At 39.6% G+C, this 25,080-nt stretch overlaps 1 protein-coding gene across 2 annotated transcripts in view; it reads right to left on the reverse strand.

The window, feature by feature from the left end:
- upSET (SET domain-containing protein upSET) overlaps positions 1-25,080 on the reverse strand; it is a 92,139-nt gene that overhangs the window by 46,311 nt on the left and 20,748 nt on the right. For both annotated transcript variants that reach the window (XM_089096870.1, XM_089096869.1), the window contains exons 2-5: positions 15,277-15,429; positions 13,872-13,965; positions 8,191-8,706; positions 6,691-6,881 (exon numbers count right to left, since the gene is read on the reverse strand). In XM_089096870.1, coding sequence (XP_088952996.1) covers positions 6,691-6,881; positions 8,191-8,706; positions 13,872-13,965; positions 15,277-15,377 — 902 coding nt within the window. In that variant the 5' untranslated portion in view covers positions 15,378-15,429. The remainder of the gene's footprint in view (positions 1-6,690; positions 6,882-8,190; positions 8,707-13,871; positions 13,966-15,276; positions 15,430-25,080) is intronic.

The raw sequence follows: 25,080 nt of genomic DNA on the forward strand, positions 1-25,080 counted from the left end.
AGACGATGAGTTGTCCTGCCCGGCAGCAAAGGATTTTGAGATGACTTCCGACGACCACTTGGACCTGTCGGCTGCAGCCTCTCTGATGATCTTCAGCCAGTCTTTGTCCCATCTCCAACCGTGTCTCCTGAATCCTCCCCACGATTCCTGAGCCTCCTTGAATTTGTGCCGCAGGTTCTTCTTTTGTCCTCCTGATTTCGTTTCCAGGAGGGGGCTGGTTCACAAACAAGGACGTCTTGACACATCATGGCTTCGGGACGACGCAATGTGTGGCCGAGGAGCTTCAGGCGACGTCTTTTAATGATAAGCGATAGCTCTTCTGATTGGCCACAGCGACTCCTTACTTCACTATTAGAAATCTTGTCCCATCTCTTAATGCGGAGGATGTAACGAAGGCAGCGGTGGTCGAACACGTCCAAAGTTCTCGCATCTTCAGTCTTGATCAGCCATGTCTCGCAAACATACAGTAATACTGCTCGAACAGTTGCAACATAGATTCTGACTTTTGTTTTGGTTGAGATCTCCCGTCTGGTCCATAGTTAATTTTTCAGACTAGTAAAGACTCCCCAGGCTTTTGCTATGCGGGCAGAGATATCCCTTTCAGCTCCGCCATCTAGTATTATGATAGAGCCAAGATACTTGAATTCCTCAACGCTTTCTATTGGCTCACCGTCGAGAGTAACTTGGCAAGGAGCAGGTTGGTTGAGAGCCAATACTTTAGTCTTTGCGCCGCAGATGGCCAGTCTGATGTGTTTTGAGACCACAGAGGTATCATCAATCCTGTCTCGTCGGCTGGCGGCGGTATTTTCGAGCTAAGCAATGTCGTCTACGAATTTCAGATCTTTCAGGGGCCGGAAGACACCAGTTATTTGTCCGAAGGCTATTCCGCTGTGGTTTTTCATTGCATTATACATGATCCAGTCTATCGCGTAGTTGAATAATATAGGCGAAAGGGGGCATCCCTGCTTTACCCCAAACTCCACTGGAAACTTAGGGGTGTCATTGCCGGAAACACGGACGCAAGTCTCAGTGTCTTTAAACGCACTTCAGAGTATCTCAATAAGCTCCTGTGGCGCACCGTCTTCAGCCATAGTTCTCCATAGCTCCTCTCTGATTAGAGAGTCGAAGGCAGCTGCAAAGTCAATAAAGGCGATGAGAAGGGGTAGATGAAACCTGCTGTACTGCTGAAGGATGAGGCGAATCGTCAATATCTGTTCTGGACAGCCTCTGCCTGGTCTGAAGCCTGATTGTTCAGGACGGGTTAACTTGTCACGTGCGTCTTTGAATCGACGCAGAAGATGTTCATGGCATGGTCGATCAGGGAGATACCTCTATAGTTTCCGCAAATGACCTTATCTCCTTTTTTGTATAGCGGAACGAGGACTGATACTTTCCAGTCTTTTGGGAAGGTCTTCGTCGTCCACACCTGGACAAACAGGTCGGTTAGGCGGCATAGTAGAGTTGGTGAGGCCTTGAACATTTCAGAAGGGATCCCATCCTCTCCAGGAGTTTTATTGTTTTTCATGCACTTCAGCGCTTTTTGTACGTCCGCAATACTTTGGCGGATCGAGGTTTACTGCGTAGGGCTCTCTAGCAGCACTCGAGAAGGCAGGTAGATCGCACGGGGGTTTGACAGGGTTCAGTAGCTCAAAAAAATGCTCTCGCCAGCGTTACATGCGTCCTTCTTTTGTTCGGATGAGTTCTCTAGACTTATCTTTCAGTATGTCGACCGCTACAGGAGCTTTTCCTGTCACTTGTTTCAGGAGTTTGAACATTTTCATGCTGTTATGACTCCTGGACGCTTGTTCAACTCATTCGCCAGATCTGACCAGTACTGGTCTCTGTCCCGTTTCAGTGACTGTTTAACTGCTTTGCGGGCTACATTCAACGGTTCTTTTGCACCTCCCACGAGCGGTCGCTTCTTCTGAACTAGTTCTATGGTGTGGTCAGAGATCCAGGCTTGCTGTTTTCGTTTTATGTGGCCAAGTACCTCCTCTGATATGTCCTGTGTCGCAATTTCTATCCGTGTCCAATCTTCGTCGACGAGTGAAAGACGTTTCAGGGCTTTGAACTGGTTGCTTAACTTCAACTCGAAGTCAGCTTTGATTTGCGGGCATCTTAGTTTCGAAACATCAATGTACTTCCCTGCTTTCTGTCGTTTCTGCCTACTAAGGCAGTGACGGACTTTGCAAGTGATGAGATAGTGGTCAGATCCATCTAAAGATCCTGTGTCTGCTCCTCTGTATACCCGGGCATCTGTGCAGGAGCTCCTCCATCTTCTGCTGACTAAGATGTGGTCGATCTGGACTGTTGCTACGCCGTCGTTCGAACGCCATGTAACGAGGTGGAGTCTCTTGTGCTCAAAGAAAGTGTTTGTGACGCATAGGTTGTTGTTAACATTGTGTATTTCATCATGTGTAGCACTATAGCACTTTTTCTCTTATATGACCAAAGTGAAAACAAAAGACAATTACATGATGTGTCTCACATCAAAATATATGCCAGAACATTTTTCAATACATGGCAATAATCTAAGTACATTTATAAACACGATACACATGTGTACGTACAATTTCACATTCAACGCTCTGATCAGCTAAATTTATATACCTCTACATTAAAATGATTAAAAAAATGACCTAAAAGCTAATTTAAGTACACTTCAACGAACCATGCGCGTGTCGCGTCGTAAGCCGGCAAAAAATTTATTGACTGTAGCACCGAAAACTGCTGTGTCGCACGCAAATTTGGGCAATTGTACCACTTCAGGAACTGACAGTGGTGGCAACCCTGCTTGGGACTGAATAAACACACTCCAACAAAGAAATTGAGACTCTTATTGGGGATTGCCCCAGTGACAGACCCGGTTTTACTTCAGAGAAGACGTTACTTCTCTAAAATACAAGCACATGGTAGCTGACAAGTTCAATACTAAAACATCACTGATAAACGTCCCACCATGAAATCAATATATTCTGTCAAATTGTTCACTGTCTTCTTCTCTGAACTACTATTGAAGAGTTTCCAGACCGGTCATTTAATTGACAATTTATCCATTGTAGATTTTCTGTCACGGGAAATGGTATCGGTCAAAAAGTTCAGACAATTTTCGAAGCTTATGTCGAAAACAACTTTCCAAACTATCTACATGTTTTCATGGATGGCCTGTCGAATCTACAAACCTTTCTATTCCCTATACTTCCATCCTAGATCTGATCATTTTTTATTGTCACAACAAGATTTTATCTCAGCTTCTAGCAGAATTATATGCAGTACGCCACGGCTTTAAAGGTTCCAAAACTTTTTCAATGAATATCCTCTTTTTATCAAAATTCTTTCCGCAAATTCATTCTTCAAGTAAAGTAGATTCCCTTGATGGTGATCATGGCTTTGAGGGCATAGGAAGAAGACATTTCTACTTATATGTAGCATGGAATTGCATTTAATCTATGCATATCTTTACCAGCGTTGCCACCACGGTTAGTTCCTAAATTGCTACAATTGCCCAGTTTTGCGTGCTACACAGCGATTTTAGGTTCTAGAGTCAAAAAATGTTTTGCTGGCTTTTGCCGCAGCATGCACATGGTCTGTTTAAGTGTACTTAGATTTAAGGTCAATTTTTTAGGCTTTTTTAAAGTAGAGGAATAAAAATGCAGCTGATCAGGGTGCTGAATGGAAAAATGTACGTGCACACGCATATCCAGTATATAAATGTATTTAGATTATTGTCATGCACATAAAAAAATGTTCTGACATATATTTTAATGTGAGACACATCATTTAATTGCATTTTATATGTCTATCTTTTCAATTTGGTTATATAAGTGAAGGTGCTAGACGGTGCTACGCATGATAAAATAGTGCTAAAATAGCACTTTTGTGCTACAAAAGTGCTATTTTAGCACTATTTTATCAGGGTTGCCTCCTGATCATTACCCATAAGGGAATTAAACCTAATGAGAGGGCGGATTCTCTGGCTGATAAGGCAGGAGAACTCTCTCCTGCTATGCATACCAACCAGTCCTTCAAGTTCTAGGGATTTAATCATATCGTGAGCAAATACTGCTTGTTCTTACGATTCCTCCCTTTAAACTAATGATTATATTACTCTGCATTATAAACTAAAAGCTAGAGCATCATTCTTACAGCAGATCTTTTTAAATGGGGTATCCACTATTCCCCTTCAGCAGAAATTGGAATTTGGCCAATAGAATGCATAGCATGTTTTCTTAGAGTGCAAATTTTCTGACTGATAAACTTCTATAATCAGCTAAAAAGTCGTGCCTCATTTGACGCTCTAAGAAACTACTGTTCATTGAGTCGATTACACGACCCATAATATGATTATATTTAGGAAGATACAATAAAGAAAACACATATTTGGGAATATCGGCAACCTCGCAAATACAAAGTAAATTGATGCTTATCCTCTAATAATTAAAACTATAATACAAAAAAAACATCAAAGCAAGCTACTACTGAAAGCTAATTTCCTGACTATGAGATACGACAAGGACTCAAAGGTCAGCAAATTCAACGCGACCAAATAGAATTTTAGCATTTCTGATTCCAATTTTAATTCATAACCTTCGAAGATGCCGCACCAACTCCACCAAATTGGAGATCCAAATGCGGCTCCAATTCTAGCTACTAGAATCCGAAACATTATCTATCTACACAGCTGAGTAAGAATCGTTTTTACAGAACATACTTCAAGATGACATGCTAACACTCAAGCAAAGTTGACGAAGTCAAACCTAGGCCCTCGTCAACTACTCACTCTCCTTAGATTCATAAGCAATATCTTATAGCTTGATGATCAAATTCCTGTAGATCCAAAATTACCACTAGCACAATCTATAGATTTCAAATGAGAGAAACTAATCAAAATGATGCGACACTAATCAAAGGAAAAAATTGAGACTAATCAAACTGAGCATTTAAAAGAAGTACAAGAGGTGGATAGATCCTTTTCTGGTGAACCTCGTAACAGACCTTATGAACACTCGAAAAGTTATGCAACTGCATAAATATAATTTTTTTTCTGAAAATATCTTTTGAATAAATTAGCTGGAGTCGCTTCGATGAGGAAGAGACGAGGAATTTTTTTTAAAGAAACGGCTTTAATGTCCATAGTCCAAATCGGCGGTGCTGATCTCCACGTATTAGCCCTTCGGTCAGGCTCTCTCACATTTCTCCGCGTAATCATTTAGGGCTGGGTCAACTCTATCTGAGCTTACCACGCCACTGACCCCCGTCCCGAACCAAATAATCAGCAACACCAGGGCTCGACCCCAGCCATGAAAGACTAAGGATTCCAAGTTCACCGCATTAACCACTAGGCTGGGACGAAGAAAAAGACGGCATTTTATTTCAGGAGTCGCATGACAAGGTTTATTGCATAGAATCAACTTTCACAAGCCCCGGCGGACCAAATTCAAAATTTTTAGTCAAAACGAACACCAAAGAAAACTGTCAAAACATGGCACAAGTATAAACAAGGCCAAGCTAAAAGGTAAAACGGAAATTCATACGATATAGAAAAATGAAAAAATAAAAACGTCAAAATTTAATTAAAAAAAAAAACATAAAAAAAGGACAATTATGTTAAAAAAGGTACGACTCGAGCTGACAAATCTTAAATGAACTTAGTTTGCATCTCAAAACCCTGATTATAGACCTGGTGTTTATAGACCTCGTAGCCATATGCAATTTAATTTCTTGATAAAAATAATTATAGTTTTGCATAGAACTTATGACCTTATAGTCCCGAGACAGGTAAGATAGATTTATTGCAGGAACTGAAATTTCACAAGCCCTGAATTATTGAAGAGCAGTTGTGGTGGCCTAACCTGGAAGCAACTCCACAGCAAAGGGAAAAAAGTTTCCTACCAGAGGAAAATTTTAGTAGAGTGATATCCCTGGATGAGAGCCAGGTACTACACGCTGTTAGATCCAAAGGAGCTTCCCTTGTGATAAAGGCCAAACAGACTATCAATAGTCGATTCTGGGCTGTTGCTGCCGCTCGTCTACCTATCCAAAGTTGTATTTATACTACTGAATCGTCCTTAATTATGGAGATTATGTTTATGGCTAATTCTACATCTGACAAATGCAATAAAAATCGGAAAATGTTCCCCTTTTATGAAAGATGACAAAAAACGATCTGGTTAATGAATTATCCAGATAAGAAATACTTTCAAGGAAAAGAACAAAATCAATGATCAAAAATGTGTTTTACTTTATAATTTAAATCAGAAACCAGTTCAAACATATTCTGCATAAAAAATGTTCTCAGGAACTCTGGCTTGAATTTAATAGGTTAGGCATAGATAATTTCGGAGACCACACTGCCTTTCCATGACGATAAATAAAAGTTCAAATAGGGATAAAATCCTTTTAATAGACTGTGATGATGATAACAGTGATAGAAATTCACAAAAATACTAGATATTTCCGTGACATATCCAGTGACCGTCATGAGTAGTAAAACTGATAACTGATGACGGTTTTACTGATTTACTGATGACAAAACTACCGACCGTCATCAGTAGTTTTATTGATCGTAATAGGTTAGGCAGAAAATGATGAATCAGAGTAATTTTGAATCAGGACAAATAAATAATATTCTGATCGATGAACTGCTCTGTAAAACTAGCAAAAAAGATGATTTAATAGCAGTCAACATACCAAACACATCGCGTGATCGCATCAGAATAATTCTCAGCCTCTGGTGCTGTTTCCGTATCATCATCATCTCTCTCTGGAGCACTGGAAGTTCTACTAGAATTGTCATCGTCATCTGACATCTTTGACGAAATTGGTTCGTGAAGAGCTGATGGCAAAACTGAGGACTTCCTTTCCCATAGACGATGAGTATCCTATAAAATTAGTATCTAAACTGAGTTTCCCGACCGGGGCTACGATGAAGCCACGTGAACTATAATTAAAAAATATGACGGACGTATGGTATACGCTGTTTTTTACATCTTGAAAATAAAATCATGAAAATACTAACTTAAATTAGAAAAATTCGGGTTTAAATTTTTAAAAAAAAGCTCATGCAATTAAAAATTACATGTTGTTAAGTTCCGATTTTATTGAGCTAAATATATGTTCCCTGACAAGGAGAAACTTTCAGGTTTTGACTATATATTGGAGAATCGTTCCTTAGGTACATACTAGGGACTTCAGATGTCGAAAGTAGGAGTTACAGGTCCTGGAGTCCGAGTCCTTAGCTCTCGAGCCCGAAAGTCAATCTGCTCTTACGAGGCAGGTACATCCCATTTCTCAAGGTTAGCAAACCCTCGCCAACGTCAAGCATAAAGTGAAGATTAAAGTTAGCTCCTCTTAAGGAATTCAGAACTTGTTATGCCCATAGACACCTTTATAAAATTTGGGTTTTTGGAATCAGTGTTTTAGGATAAAAAAAAAATCAAAATTAATTTAAATATTTTATATTAACTATCTTTCAGTTTTATACTAGACTTGCACAGGTCCATGTTATCAGCATTAGAGCGTAAAATATATAGATAAAACGCTTAACTTTTCGTACTAAATCAGTTTGGTGCAATTTATTAAGCCTCCATAGCTAAAATGTAAAAAGAAAGTAAGAACTAAATAACACCTTAAATCCGATTGATCATTTTCAAAAATAGGCGAAAATTGAATTTTCGTCATTAGAGAAAATATTATCTTTTTTTCTGAATTTCGTTTTTTAGGACAGTAATACAAAACCTTATGACCTATACTGCCCTGATTCAAAAGCCATCTTGCCCTTCAATGAACAGGATCAAAAAGCCGAAACAACAGTTTTTAGAGAAAAGAAACTTATCTCCCCCCCCTCTCTGTGTATTAACTTTTCCCTTTGACTACCCACAAGCAACCTTTTATCTGAATAGGCACATTTGATTCTGTAGTTTCATATGTTACCTTTGCATAACAAAAAAAAGGTTTGCCTTTATTGGTCAAGCTGCACTACTGTTGGTGTAGACTCACTTTTAATACAAATTAAAATTTTAAGCATCATAAAATTGAAAAGATGCAGTCTTAAAATCTCATGATTCTTTTACCACGCAATAGTTAAGGTATTACTTCATTCCGCTGGATATCAGTTTTTTTTAGAAAAAAATTGGCTAACCTAAATTAAAGCCCTTTTCTTAAACCTAAAGCAATTGTTTAACAATTTACCTTCAATCCACCATTTTGGAGTGGGGATGGCTCAGGAGTTGGAGTTTTATACGAAGCAAACATTTCACTTTGACTCAATATGTCTGGCGAAGGAAGACCTGGTGATGGTAAATCAGCTTTGATTGGCGGTATGCGACTATTCGAAACCTTTCCTTGTGGCATTAGTTTTGTAGTGCCAGAATTTTTCATATTGGGGAGTGGAGGCAACTTTCTTCCCTCGGACGATGAAGCACCTCTTTTGCCACGTGTACCACCACGGGATGAGCCTCGTCCACGGCTGGAATCTCGTGGCGGAGGTACTGCATTTGTTTGTGCTGGAAGGGGCGGTGGCTTTCTTGACGTTTGCATTGGTTTGACTTGGTTTGACACCAGAGCATTGACGTTTGCACTGGTGTTTAAGTAAGTTTTTGTCCAATCTTCATCGTAACTGTGGTCATCATATAGGCGCTCTCTTTTGGGAGAGCATGGAGAAGTTGCTGGATAGGGTGCCACGTAATTGTGGTCTTGAAGAACAAACTGAAAAAGAACTCCATTTAGAAAACGCAGTTTCCATGCATCTCAGACACAATAAACCAGTTTAATAAGTTGATATTTCTTTGAATTTCAACCCCAAAGCTTAATGACGAAACGAAGAAACGCCCGAAATATTTGATGAGGAAAACAGAAAAAAAAATCATTATTAAAAAACAATATTTTCAAGTTGATTCTGTTACTTCCATTAATTTTGACAAATGTACATTATTAAGTGATATATTGTTATATAATTTAGTAATATTTCTGTTTGACAGTATTTTCCCTTTGCTTTGGCAGTTTTAATTTTTACCATTTGACTTGATCAATTTATAAATAATTCTTTTTGGCTAAACTACAAGTGGAAAAGAAGGCACGAATGGTTATTGGTTACCACTTGTTACTACTTTAATGGTTGCCATTTGAAGTCCGGTATTGGCGTTTACAGTCCCTATCGGTGGTGCTGATTTCCTTTTCATTGCCCTTCAGCCAGGAGACTTGAGCCCTTGTCCTCACAGACAAAGAACTTCAACTCTATCGTGCTAACCACTCGGCTAGGACGGTTGAAATATTTAGTAGTTTATAAATAAAAGAGGACAGAGTAAGACACAAAAAAGTAAGTTTTGTATGTTATAAAAGAGTTGTTTATAAATAACTCTTCCCGGCCAAATTTAAAAACGGGAAAAAAGGCATTAATGGTTAATTGTTGCCATTTTAAATTATTTCAGATTGTAAAGACGAAAAAACGAGGATAATTCCAGCCAGATAAAAAAAAAAGATAAATATGCAGCCGAGAATTCCACTTGACCGTCCTCAGTGCCCAGGAGTAAATAAAGAATAAAACATACATTGATAAAAGTCTTAAGGCAAAATAAAAAAAAAACTCAAAAACGTACATATTTATCATTCCTTTTTTCCCTGGCTAGATTTATCCTCATTTTCTTCAATACAAATTTCTATCATTTTAATGATTACCCCTTCACTTAGTTGGCTTGTCTACAAAATAACTCTTTGTCAACCAAATTTAAAAGCGGGAAAAAACCCATTAATGGTTACCCTTTCAGTTAGTAGGCTAGGCACTTGTGGGAGGCACTTGTGCCGAATCCTAACCCATTATGGGGTACCACCTCCATGTTGAAGATGCGGTAATGAGGTGCGTGGGAGGTGGCACTGTTCCCCGTCTAATGATGCATGGCAATGGATTTATGGGCTTTGTTGGGCTAACCACCCGGCAAAGCTTCTTTTACCTGGTTATGATTAACAACAAAAAGCCTCGGACCAAACAGCCGTTTTGACGATGACCTGTAGCACGTCCACCGACCATCCAAACGAACCTGTTTACGGTAGCCCACTGCAATGTACGAGGTCTCAGATCTAAGTTTGACCAGTTCCTACATTTAGTGAACTCGGTCAAGCCATCTATCATGTGCATCACTGAGACCAATCTAAACCAAGAAATTCAGAGCAGTGAGGTTGCCATACAGGGATACACGCTCCTCAGGCGGGATCGAGAGTGTACTGACGGCGCTAAATACGGAGGTGTCGCTGTTTATATACAGAGCCATATACCTTATTCATGCCTGAACCTACCAGATTCAGCAGGCGAAGAAGCTCTGTGTGTCAGAGTGACCCTCACAAATAAATCTTTTATTGCCGGGACCGTGTATAACCCCCCAACTTACCAGATTACCAGCTACCTTAAAACATCCCTTGAATATATTCGGGGCAAGTATGCTAAGTCTGCCATTATCCTTCAGAGAGACTTCAACGTCCATCATAGCGTGTGGCTTGGCAGCAAAAATAATGATAGGGAAGGGTCAGATTTGTATGATCTATCTCTCTCTTACGGGCTGGAACAACTTGTCGATTTCGACACGTATCACGGCCCAAACGGATCATCTCGTCTTGACCTATTCCTTACAGATCACCCTGGCTCCTTTAAGGTAGACGCTCATGCTTTCACCAGTGACCCCGTTGTCGTCGTTGCACGTGGAAACCTACGTATTCCGCCTCCAGTAAAACATAAACAAACAATCTAGCTATGCAAAAGTGGTGATTGGGACGGTTTAAGAAACGCCCTCTTTTCTCAGCGGTGGGGACCCTTCCTCCTGGAAGGCATAGAAAAAGCTGTAGATAAGTACCACCAGTTTATAGTTAACTCTGTCGAAAAATATATCCCTTCAAATCGGATCCAGTTGTCCAGCAAGGACCAACCTTGGTTCAACGCCCAGTGTAAGAAGACTATCCAAGCAAAGCAAAAGGCACACAAGCGATGGCTACTTTCAAAGAGCAAAGAGGACAGAATTACATTCATAAATGCGCACAAAGATGCAATTTGAGGGATTCGGCAGTCCCGGCTTCAGTATAAGGAGAAATTTGCCACCAAGCTTCAACTTGCTTCGGCAAGGAATTGGTGGAAAATTGTCAAGGAGGCTTTACCGTCGTCCAAGGGGATCGCAATTCCTTCTCTCTAGAGTAACGGGACAGTGGTAAAAGATCCACAGGCAAAGGCTGAAGCTCTTGCTAAGGCTTTTGCCGAATTCTCGAATCTAGACGATGACGGTAGAGAAGTGCCAAAATTCTCCGACCGAACCGACACTGTCCTGGATCGCGTGAATTTTTCTGCTCCCAAGATCCTTCGCATTCTGGAACATCTGGATCTGACCAAATCCACGAGTCCTGACAACATACCAAATGTAGTCCTCAAGTCCTGCAGCGCCGAACTAGCTGGACCCTTGTCATTGCTTTTCCGGCTGTGCTTTTGCTCCGGCACTTTCCCACGAACATGCCTAAACTAAAGCCAGAAGGCGATCCAAGGAGCGTGGGCTCCTACAGGCCTATTAGCCTTCTCTCCTGTGTTGGCAAAGTCTACGAGAGCGTCTCCAATAAAACACTTCTTCAGTACCTGGAATCAAATGACCTTCTAGGCGATCGCCAATATGGATTCCGCCGGAAACGCTCAACATTAGACTGCCTAGTGGCCCAGTATCAGGAGTGGATAGAACTACTGGCAATGGGATACGACATCAGGATACTATCCGTCGACATTGCGAAAGCTTTTGACAGAGTATGGCGCCGTGGCCTGCTAAAGAAGCTCTATGTGTATGGTGGTTGTGGATGTCTGTTAGAAGTTATTGAGAGCTTTCTTTCCGATCGTTCACTGCGGGTTGTTCTTGACGGGTTTATTTCCCGCGAATATCCAGTGAAAGCAAGGGTATCCCAGGGCAGTGTCTTGGGACCTACGCTCTTTCTTATCTACATAAACGACATGGGAAACAACCTCGCAAACCCTCTGCATCACTTTATCGACGATACCACGACACACTCAGCCGTCCCTAAACACGAAGACCCAACACAAGCCTCCCTTTCCCTACAGATGGATCTTTTGAAAATTGAAGTGGTCTGATGCATGGATGATCAACTTCAATGCATCGAAAACAAAGGAGCTTCTAATTACCCGTTCAAAGGTGCCACGTGAACACCCCAGATTTATTCAAAAATGAAGCTATAAAGAGAGTCAACGATCTTCGTGTACTGGGGAATCATTTCTTCGCCGATCTCTCTTGGAACAAACACCTTGATCGGGTGAGAACCTCCTGCGCAAGAAATCTGGGAGTTACTCTTCGCTGCAAAAACCTTTTTCCATCAAGCTCGATCATCCCACTCTACAAGTCTTGCATCAGACCAATAGCTGATATGGATGCCCGCTATTTGCTGGTGCTCCGAAAACGCTGTTGGCACCACTTCAGAAGATCCAGAATAGGGCAAATAGGGCGGGTTGCGCCTCTACACAAGAATTGCTCCAGCCTCTAAATGAAAGGTTTGATGTAGCGTCGATGGCTGTTTTCTACAAGTACATGAATTCGCCTCCCTCAGACGAGCTCTCTCGAATTGTGCCCCCCTTTGTCCAGCCGGCAAGGCAGACATGAAGGCACACAACTTGGTCTAATTACCGACAGGAGGATGCGCCGAAAACAGATTGTTTGAGGAACAGCTTCATCCGGTGTTGCACTTCTATCTGGAACGATCTTCCTGGGGATATTATCCCTGCAAATCCCTCTGTTGACACCATCAAAAGAAGGTTCAATAGACATTTAAAACCTCGAGGCCATTAAAAGAGGTAAATGAATAGCGGCATATCAGATACTTTGAAGTACCTGGCGCCGTGAATATTGGAATAAAAAAAAATATATATATATAAAAAAGTTTATAAACAACAATTTAAAAGTTGTAAAAAGGATGGTTTATGGTAACCACTTGTTATCATTTTGAATATTGTCATTTTAAATGTTATCATTTTAATGGTAATCAATTAACTTAGTCAACTAGTTTATAAACAACTCTTCTCAGTCAAACTTACAAGTTGGAAAAAGGATATTCTTGGTTAATGGTCACCATTTGTTGTCATTAAATGTTACCATTTTGATGGTGTAATCAATTGACTTAGTAGGCTAGTTTAAGTCTCTTCTCAGCCAAATTTGCAAATGGGAAAAAAGGCATTGTCAATAGCGTTTGTGTGTGCAACATGAATGACGTCTCCAATTTTCCAGAAGATTAAAATTTCATCTGAAAAAATTTTCATATAATTTTTCATAAGATTAAATTTTAAACAGGGGGTTAATTTGCTTTGGGGCTGGTGGGGTGGGGCCGTTCCCCCCCCCCCCCTCCAAGTGAAATTTAGTTTCTTAAAAAATCTTGTCAAGACTAAGATAAGCCTGCATAATTAAAGCATCCAGAGAAACGGGTTAGTTTTCTTTAGTATATCTTTACCTTTATGGTACTACGTGGCTCAATTTTAAGTTTTCACTGTCATTTTCACTTGTTTGGGGAAATTGGCTCAAACTTTGCCCGCCCCCTCCCGCAGAATTTTAACGAAATTAACCCACTGAATTTCTTCTGGGAATTTTTTCAAGATATTTTTTTTTCAGACAAAATGTTGGATAAACGTTTGAAAATATATCTTTAGAAGTCTTGCCAGTTTTCACATTGCATATTTACAAAAAAAATTCAGGTTACTACTTTTAATGTTCCAATGGGGGGGTCCTTAGATTCTTTTCGAACAGGATATTCTTAAATCACTAAAGCACTTCCCCCCTACACCCGGTAGGGCCCTTTCCAAAAACCTAGCAAGAAAGCTGTAAACAGTAAGCTGCAATGAGACAATATCATACCTGAAATTCTGGTGGGGTATAGATCCCTCGTCTGGAAGCAATTGGTTGACCAATAAAGCCATCTTTTCGAAATGGATCTCTGGCTGCAGCTAGTCTGAAAATTTTCATATATCAGAAAAAAAGTATCATTATCATAGCCAGATCTGGTTTTCTATAGAAAGTTAAATAAAGGCACTTTACCACAGTATGAATAACCTAATGAATTTCAATATCCCTACACTAAGGTCTAAAAACCCCAAAAACTGCGTTTCTTTTATACCACTTTGTGTTTATAAAACTTTGGTTGCTCTGGTATATTCTATAGCTAAAAGTATTTAAGATACAAATTTAAAGAAAACTATACCTCATAACTGTAAATTTCCTATTTTTCTTCAGAAAAGCAGTGGAATTATTTACCCCCCCCCCCTTATCTTTATGAATTTAAGCTTTTCTTCTTCTTTGTGCTGCATAACAAGTACGGGTTTCTAACACTACAATAGGCCTTAATAGGTCTAAGCTTAGCTATGAATCCTTTTAATGACGGTTATTATTGAAAATGATTAAACATTACATTAGATTACTAGAACCGCTCAATTTTTCTAGTGTAAGTTTTCAGAATGAGATAGAATCTCCTCCCTAAACTCACTAGGTGGCACTGGCTAGCAGAGCCTATTTTAAAGGTTCTTTGTCATCTCCTTCTGCACCTTATTTGCTATGGTTGCCAACTGGTACCTTCAGCCTAGCATGGCGTCAGGTTATTTGCAAAACTACCTCCAAAGACATGTTCAATCATGGTTGCAGTAGTAGCTGCAGAGTAGTAAACGACGAACCTCGGCCAATAGTAGCCCAAAATTAATTATATTGAAACCAAATAAGATCAAAATAAAAAGTAAACCCTTGGAATCGCCATGGCCGAAAACCCTATACATGAAATTTAACAGTCCCCTGGCTTGAACAAAAAAGGAAAATCACTTTTTGCATGGTAAGCACTTATGTGGCCTCTTTTTCTTTCCTTCTCCGCTGCTATCAGGGCACTGGAACATCATAGAGAGCTGTTTAAGGGCTAATGATAAAGGACACTGTTAGATCTACTCGCTTTTGCAATTAAAATAAAACAATATTTAAAACAAAATCAGTTTGTTGACAAAAAACTTTACTCTTGGTAAATACTTAGACCCCCTCCCACGCTCCTGTTCTACTTATTTACTAGGCTGCACCTGCTGCTGCGACCGCACCTACCAACAGTACTATACATCTTATCAATGAGCTGACTGATTTATAGCCAATATTATGGCTAGCTTTACTACTCTGACCGAAAATTTTGCTACAAAAAAAAATTGAAAAATTATAATGGAGAAGAACCTTTATTGTTAAAAGACAAATATTTAAAAAGAAAACTCAATAATATAAAGACAAACACACTTACTGTTTGTCCAATTGGTGGGATGCATGTACTTCAATAACAGGCCCAGCATCCATAACTGAAATGGATCTCGGCCTGTTCATGCTAACAGGCTGACGGTACATTTCTATAACTTGAAACTCCTCCACACCATTACTCTCTATTAGTTATGCAAACCTAAAATGAAGTAGCAGACATTATGCATAGCTATTCACTTGATCAGCTGTACATGCAAAGGTAACACAAAATTTATTTACTCCACATAGATAATAATACAACACGAAATACTATTGCACAATGACTTAACTGTATTTAAGTTTATGGGGGGAGGAGGGGGTAATCCTATCATTTAAACACTTATTTGGAGGAGGCTGGAAAATTTGAAAACTTAGAAGTATAAAAAGCAAAACTACAATTAAAACCTGCAGAATATAAAAAAGAAGCCAACTATCTACCCTCTCCCTCTTCAAAAAAACAATTAATTGTTTCCTGGTACAAACTCCACAACCTTTTTAAGACCCTGATAACGCAATTTCTGTTAATAGTCTGCAAAGCATTCCCAATTCTAATACATATATAAGGCAGATTAAGATGAAACATAAATGTTGGGGTTTTGTTACTGGTAAGACGCCTCATTTCCTTGAAGTTGGAGCAATAACAACATGGCAGAATTCAAGCTCATTGGAAAAAGGAGATGGGAGCAAACCATTAAGACACTTGAGAATAAGCATTAAGCCTATTGTTAATTTGAACTGAATCTTGGAAAGATTAATTTAAAAAAAACTTTCCGAAAAAAAAATTTTTCAAATAAAAGTAAAGTCCATTTTAAACTTAAGCTCAGCAGATACAAATACCTGTTAAAATTCAAACTCGAAACGACCAGAAATAAGTATTAAAAATAAATGAAACCCAAACCAATACAAATGAAATAAACAATCATAGCAAAAAACATACAACACGTAATAATATAAAACGAATAAATAGATCTTAAAGAGAGTAATGCTTAAATTGAATATGAAAATCAAGCTTAAAACGAAAACAAATTATTTTCCTATTGAAGTATAAATTAAACTCAAAACGAACAGAAATTAAATAAACAATCAATGCAAACAAGCATACAATAGATATTAATGTAGATGAATAAATAAATCTTAAAATGAGTGAAACTTAAATTGAATATGAAAATCAAGCTTGAAACGAACAAAAACCACTATTATACTGCCATTTACAGTTAAGGATACTGCCCCCTTCTTTAGCTGTAAATAAAAACCAAAAGCCTACTGCGTCATTGGCGCTTAACTGAAAACGAATTATGTTGCAAATATTTTCTTTTCCAGTTCTTAGAGCATTAAAAATAAAAACAAAATTACATTGAAATAAATTCTTGAACTGACGGATCTTTCAACAATTAATATCATTATACATCAAATATTCAATTTGATTTTTGTTTATACTTCCGAAGACTGTTCAAGACACATATAGTTTTCAGTAAAGCGCCAATGACACAGTAGGTTTTAGACTTTTACAGTGAGAGAAGGAAACGATACCCAAACTCTTGTTTGGGCCTGCTATGTATGCTAGAGAAAAAATTTCAGCAATTTTTAACAACATACACCCTCTTAAAAATCTGGACACAAATAGTAGTGTTTAATTTAGTTTCATACCTCCTCTAGTTGACCTGAAATGGAAAACTTGATACCATTCGCAAAAAAATCTGTTTACTTTCTTTAATAGCTTGGATACACTTACACTATTTTGATTTGGTTAAATTTTAAGAGCAGAAGCAGCCCCAAAAGTTTGAACATAATACCCTCGGTCGTTCTTGGGATACTGCTGAGATGTCTTATTGGGAATTAGCATTAACACAGTGCATTTTGATTTAATCTTATGGCAACATTTAGTATTTAAACATAAAGTCCAATGGGAGGGTGGGCGTGGGAGGGGGATTAGTTTCCCTTCAATCACTTTCGACTATTAAAAAGGGCACTAGGCCTTTCGAATTCCAATCGAAATGAGCCTTTTTCGAGTTTCTACAACAACACTTCCTATAAAGACCATCAGCCCTTTCTATTTTCAATCGAATGAGCCCTTTTCGAAGTTCCCATGACAACTCCTTTGATACAAAGAACCCTGGTCTAAACAACAACAACAACAAGAAAATAATACATTATATCCACATTGACCTTTACTATAAAAATGTCAAGCCTTCCAATTACTTTCGACTATTAAAAAGGGCACTGGGCCTTTCGAATTCCAATCGAAATGAGCCTTTTTCGAGTTTCTGCAACAACACTTCCTATAAACACCTTATATGGCCCAAGGGAATAAATTACAACTCTTAAACTAAGGGCTGTGAGGGTGGTTGTCATTCTCTGAGATCTAATTTCAAGAACTTTCAACTACGTTACACAAAATGGCTATCTCAAAATTTTGATTGGACGTGTCTGGGAAAATGGTGGGCGTGAGAGGGGCGTTAGTCTTTCTCCAATCACTTTCAACTATTAAAAAAAGCACTAGCTCTTTCAATTTCCAATCAAATGAGCCCTTTTGAAGTTTCTACGACAACGCTTTCAATAAATACCTTGTATGACCCTAGGGCATAACTTGCAACCCTAGCCCTGAGGGCTGGGTGGGGGGAGATGTCATCCTCATAGACCTAATTTCCAGAACTTTCTACTACGTTGAACAAAATGGATATCTGAAAATTTTGATTGGATATGTTTGGGGGAAGGGTGGGCGTGAAAGAGGGGTTAGTTACCGTCCAATCACTTTCAACTATTAAAAAGGGCACTATCCCTCTCAATTTCCAATTGAATGAGCCCCTTTTGAAGTTTTTACAACAACTCTATCATTAAAAACCTTATATGCCCCTTGGGCATAACTTACAACCTTTGCCCTGGAGACTCTTGGGGGTTTATCATCCTTAAATACATAATTTCCAGAACTTTCAACTACGTTGAACAAAATGGCTATCTCTAAGCTTTGATTGAATGTGTCTGGGGAAATGGAGGGCGTGAGAGGGGGTTAGTTGCTCTCCATTCACTTTCGACTATTAAAAAGGGCAATTTCAATTTCCAATCAAATGAGCCCCTTTTGAAATTTCTACAACAACTTTCTATATAAACCATATACACCCCCACGGCACAAATTCCAACCCTTGCACTGAAAGCTCTGATCGGGTTTTTATCCTAAAAGGCCTAATTTCCAGAACTTTTGACTATGTCGAACAAAATGGATATCTCCAAATTTTTATTGGATGTGTTTGGGGAAATGGTGGGCGTGAGAGGGGGGTTAGTTTCCCATTTCAATAAAAACCTTATATGCCCCCAGGGCATAACTTATAACCCTTGCCCTGAAGACTATAGGGAGAGTGTCCTGCTCAAAGGTATAATTTCCTGAACTTTAAACTTTGTGGAACAAAATGGTTATCAAGAAATTTTGATCAGATATGTTTGGGGAAATGGTGGGCGTGGAAGTGGTGTTTGTTGCCTTCCAATCACTTTCGACTATCAAAAAGGGCACTAGCCATTTCAATTTCCAATCGAATGAGTCATTTTTGAAGTTTCTACGACGCGTTCAGTTAAAGCCTTATATGCCCCCAGGACATAACTTACAACCCTTGCCATGAGGGCTGTGGGGGAGTGTCCTCCTCAAAAACATAATTTCTATCTGGAAATCCAAAATACTGAATAAAATGGCTATCTAAAAATTTTGATTGAATGTGCTTGGGGAAAAGGTGGGCGAGAGAGGGAGGCTAGTTGCCCTCAAATCACTTTCGACAATTAAAAAGGGCACTAGACCTTTGAATTTCCAATCGAATGAGGGCTTTTCAAATTTCTACGACAAAAATTTCACTAAAAACTTATATGCCCCCAGGGCATAAATTATAACCCTTGCTCTGAAGACTGTGGGGGGAGTGTCCTGCTCAAAGGTATAATTTTCTGAACTTTAACTGCGTGGAACAAAATGAACCCATGTTTAACCTTATACACCAGCGCTCCCAGTGAAAACTGCGAATGCCCCCCCGGGCAAAAATGGCCACTCAGGCCACTGCAGTCGCGTGGGGGTTGTCATACAAAATGACCTTATTTCCAAAACTTAAACTGCGGAGGACAACATGGCAGCATCACAATTTTTATTGTAGTTTTTGGGGGCCTGGCGGGGCGTGGGGGGGGGGGCTAGTTGCCCTATAATCACTTCTGACTATTAAAAAGGGCACTAGCCCTTCGAATTTCCAATCGAATGAGCCTGTTTTGAAGTTTCTACGACAACACCTTCTATAAAAACCTTATATGCCCCCAGGCCATACTTAAAACCCTTGCCCTGAGGGTTGTGAGGGAGCGTCCTCCACAAAAATATATTTTCTAGTCTGAAAACAACTATGCTGAACAAAATGGCTATCTCAAAATTTTGATTGGATGTGTTTGGGGGAATGATGGGCGTGGGGGGGGGCTAGTTGCCCTCCAATCATTTTCAATTATCAAAAAGGGTACTAGCCACTCCCATTTCCAATCGAATGAGCCCTTTTCGAAGTTTCTACGACGACTCCTTCAATACGAAGTGCCCGGATATGGAGAAAAAACTTACGCTATTTTGATTGGGTTAAATTTTAAGAGCAGAAGTAGCTCCGAAAGTTTGAACAAAATACCCTCAGTCGTTCATGGGATATTGTTGATATGCCTTATTGGGAATTAGCATTAACACGGTGCACTTTGATTTAATCTTATGGTAACATTTAGTTTTCAAGCGCAAAGGCAAATTGAAGGATGGTCGTGAGAAGGGGATTAGTTTCCCTCGAATCACTTTCGACTATTAATAAGGGCATCAGCCTTTTCTATTTTCAATCGAATGAGGCCTTTTCGAAGTTCCTACGACAACTCCTTTGATACAAAGTGCCCTGGTCTAAACAACAACAACAACAACAAAAAAATAATACATTATACCCACATCGATCTTTACTCTAAAAATGTCAAGCCTTCCAATTACTTTTGACTATTAAACAGGGCACTAGGCCTTTTGAATTCCAATCGAATGAGCCTTTTTCGAGTTTCCATAACTTACAATACCTTGTCCTGAGGGCTGTGAGGAGGTTGTCATCCTCAAAGACCTAATTTCTGGAACTTAAAACTACGTTGAACAAAATGGCTATCTCAAACAACGCCTTCTATAAAAGCCTTATATGTCCCCAGGTCATAACTTAAAACCCTTGCCCTGAGGGTTGTGGGGGAGTGTCCTACTCAAAAACATATTTTCTATCTGGAAAAAAACAACGCTGAAGAAAATGGCTATCTCAAAATTTTGATTGGATGTGTTTGGGGGAATGATGGGCGTGGGGGGGGGGGGCTAGTTGCCCTCCAATCACTTTCGACTGTTAAAAATGGCACTAGCCCTTTGAATGTCCAATCGAATGAGCCTAAATTGAAGTTTCTAAGACAACGCCTTCTATAAGAACCTTATATGCCCCCAGTGCATAACTTAAAACCCTATCCCTGAGGGTTGTGGGGGAGTGTCCCCCTCAAAAACATATTTTCTATCAGGAAATAAACAACGCTGAACAAAATGGCTATCTCAAAATTTTGATTGGATGTCTTTGGTGGAATGATGGACGGGGGAGGAGGGGTTAGTAGCCCTCCAATAACTGCCAACTATTAAAAATGGCACTAACCCTTTTAATTTCCAATCGAATGAGCATGTTTTGAAGTTTATACGACAACGCCTTCTATAAAAATCTTACTATTAAAAAAGGTACTAGCTCTTTGAATCTCCAGTCGAATGAGCCTGTTTTGAATTTTGATTTGATGTGTGTGGGGGACTGATGGGCGTGGGGGGGGCTAGTTACCCTCCAATCGCTTTCGACTATTAAAAAGGGTAATAGCCCTTTGAATATAAAATCGAATGAGCCTGTTTTGAAGTTTCTACAACAACGCCTTCTATAAAAACCTTATATACCCCCAGGCCGTAACTTAAAACCCTTGCCCTGAGGGCTGTGAGGGAGTTTCCTCCTCAAAACGTATTTTCTATCTGGAAAACAACTACGCTGAACAAAATGGCTATCTTAAAATTTTGATTTGATGTCTTTGGGGGAAGGATGGGCGTGGGGGGGAGCTAGTTGCCCTCCAATCACTTTCGACTATTAAAAAGGGCACTAGCCCTTTGAATTTCCAATCAAATGAGCATGTTTTGAAGTTTATACGACGACACCTTCTATAAAAATCTGATATGGCCCCAGGGCATAACTTAAAACCCTTGCCCGGAGGGTTGTGGGGGAGTGTCCTCCTAAAAAACATAATTTCTATCTGGAAATCAACTACGCTGAACAAAATGGTTATCTCAAAATTTTGATTGGATGTGTAATGGGGGAACGATGGGCGTGGGGGGGGGGGGGGCTAGTCGCCCTCCAATCACTTCCGACTATTAAAAAGGGTAATAGGCCTTTGAATTTCCAATCGAATAAGCCTGTTTTGAAATTTCTACGACAACGCCTTCTATAATAGGAGAGCTAATCTTGTCACCCTTAAGGAAAGGAGAGCAAAAATTACCTTGCGTTTTGCTAACAATGCCCTTCATAACCCTCGAACAACTCCCCTTTTCCCTGGTCAATATTCGCCCCTCCGTCCCCACCTCCCGCGTGCTGTGTCAACTAAAATCCCCCTTCTCGGCCCAATAAGAGTTTGTACGGAAAGATATAGAAGAACTTTTATCCCTTACATAGCTGACATTTTCAACCACCGAATCTCCGCTGCCCGCCCCCTCACTCGCTCTTTACCTCATAGCTATTCATTTAATGCCCATTTTGCACAGTTGGGGGTTTTATATTTATGTTTGTTAGTCACCAACTAACTTTTTTTTTTTTTTGCTGACGTTTGACGTTGTTATATTTTTGCTGACGACATTGGCCTTCTAATTTTATGAGTTTACTTTGTACTTTTTTTTTGTTTTTAACGTTTTTACGTATTTGAACTTCACCCTTTGATAATTTACTGTTGTTGTTTGATTGTTTGTTTTTGTTGTTCTTTTTTCGCTGTATTTGACGATGGAGCGTGAATTTGGCCCTTTTGGGCTTGTGATAGCCATTTTTCAGCAATAAATATTGTCTTATCTTAAAAACCTTATATGCCCCCAGGGCATAACTTAAAACCCTTGCCCTGAGGGTTGTGGGTGAGTTTCCTCCTCAAAAAGATATTTGCTATCGGGAAATTAACTACGTTGAACAAAATACCTGTATGAAAATTTTAATTTGATATGTTTAGGGTAATGATAGGCGTGGGGAGGGGGGGGGGGCTAGTTTCCCTCCAATCCCTTTCAACTATTAAAAAGGGCACTAGCCACTCGAATTTTCAATCGAATGAGCCCTTTTCGAAGTTTTTACAACGACTCCTTTGATACGATGTTTCCGGGTATGGAGAAAAAAAAACACATTGTGCCCACGTCGTTCTTTACTTTGGCAGCACTAGCGTGCTGACTAGAACTTTCTATTTCCAATCAAATGAGCCCTCTCTGAAGTTTATACGATCATTCCTTCTATAAGAGCCATATATACCCTCAGAGTATAACTCACAATGCCTGTCTCTGGGCCCTGGGGGGATTGTAACGACCCTGGAGTTTTAATATCTGATGTTTGGATTATTTTTCAACAAAATGGTCACCACAAATTTTTAATGGATGTGTTTATCCATCCGATAAACCCAAAAGCGTGGAGGCTAGGAGGGGCTAGTTGCCCTCCGATCTTTTTTTACTCTGAAAAAATGAAGTAGAACTTTTAGTTTCCATTCAAATGAGCCCTCTAAAGTTTATACGAGCATCCCTTTCATAACAACCACATACGTCCCCAGGATATAGCCTACAATGCCTTCACCCTGGGTCCTGGAGGGTTGTGTTGACCAGAATTTGTGTTGCCTGACCTTTGAACTTTTTAAAAAAATGGCTATCCCAAAATTCCTCTGCCCTCGGATATCTTTTGACTCTTAAAAAGCCAACTAGAACTTTCAATTTCCAATCAAATTAGCCCTCTCTGGAGCTTATACGAGCATCCCTTTCATAAGAACTATATACGCCTTTAGGACAACACTTACAACGCCTACCCCCGGGCCCTAGGGGGTTGTGTTGACACAGGATTTTTTGCAAAAAACTGATTTCAAAACAAATTTCAAAAAACTGGCTATTTCAAAATTTGTAGCGGATCAGTTTGGAGAAAAAGGGGCGTACAGGGGGGGGGGGCTAGTTGCCCTCAAATCTCTTGACTCTTAAAAAGTGAACTAGAAATTTAGATTTCCAATCAAAAGAGCCCTCTATGAAGTTGATACGAGCATCCCTTTCATAAGAACCATACATGCCTTTAGGGAATAACTTAGAACAATTTCCCCTGGGTCCTGGGGGGTGTATTGAAAGTTTTTCTTATCCAACCTTTGAACTGTTTTTAACAAAATATCTATCTCAAAATTTTCATCATATGGGTTTGGAAAAAGAAGGGGTGGGAGGGGGGGGGTAGTTACCCTTGGATCTCTTTTGACTTTTAAAAAGTGAGCTCGAACTTTCAATTTCCAATTAAATGAGTCCTCTCTGAAGTTTATACGAGAATCCCTTTCATAAGAACCATATATGCCCCAAGGCATAACTTACAACGCCTGCCCCCAAGCCCTGGGGGTTGTGTTAACACCTGAGTTTTTTGTTATATGACTTTTGAACAATTTTTGACTTAATGGCTATCTCAAAATTTTTATCGGATGCATTTGGGGAATTGGGGCATGGGGGTGGTTAGTTCCCTTCCAATATTTTTGACTTAAAAAGTGAACTTCGTTTCAATTACCAATCCAATTAGCCCTCTCTGAAGTTTTAATCAGCATCCCTTCCATAAAAACCATATGTTTCCCCAGGGTAAAGCTGACAACACCTGACCCCGGGCCCTGGGGAGTTGTGTCGACACCGGAGTTTTTATTATTTGATTTTTGAACTATTTTTAATGGAATGGATATCTCAAATTTTTACTGGATGCATTTGGGAAAAAAGGGCATAGGGGGGGGGGGGGGTTGGACACTTAAAAAGTGAACTAGGACTTTCAACTTCCAATCAAATGAGCCCTCTCTGAAGTTTATATGTGCATTCCTTCCATAAGAACCATATATGCCACCTTATAACCCTTGCCCTGAAGACTGTGAGGGGAGTGTCCTGCTCAAAGATATAATTTCCAGAACTTTCAACTACGTAGAACAAAATGGTTATCTCAAAATTTTGATTGGATGTGTTTCGGGAAATTGTGGGCGTGGAAGGGGTATTAGTTGCCATTAAATCACTTTTGACCCTTAAAAGGGCACTAGAACTATCTATTTCCAATCGAATGAGCCCCCTTTGAAATTTATACGACGACCCCTTCCATATGAAGTGCCTCTGGGGAAAAAAATGATAATAAATCAGAGGCCATATAGTAAAGGCCATAATATGGCTCCAATGTTTTATTATTTATATATCTATTATTATTATTATTATTTTTCCCCCAGAGGCACTTCATATGGAAGGTGTTGTCGTAAAAACTTCAAAGGTGGCTCATTCGATTGGAAATCGTGAGTTCCAGTTCCCTTTTTAAGAGTCAAAAGTGATGGGAAGCCAACTAACACCCCTTCCATGCCCACCATTTCCCCAAACATCCAATCAAAATTTTGAGATAGCCTTTTTGTTTTACATAGTTGATTTCCAGATAGAAATTATATTTTTGAGGAGGACACTCCCCCGCAGCCCTCAGGGCAGGGATTGCAAGTTATGCTCTGGGGGCATATAAGCTTTTTTATAGAAAGCTTTGTAGTGGAAACTTCAAAATTTCGATTAGAAATTCAA

The sequence above is a fragment of the Artemia sp. Qi Xiang Cuo genome, chromosome 11 (assembly GCF_049724085.1).
Source record: "Artemia sp. Qi Xiang Cuo chromosome 11, ASM4972408v1, whole genome shotgun sequence".
In the NCBI taxonomy this organism is placed as follows: domain Eukaryota; kingdom Metazoa; phylum Arthropoda; class Branchiopoda; order Anostraca; family Artemiidae; genus Artemia; species Artemia sp. Qi Xiang Cuo.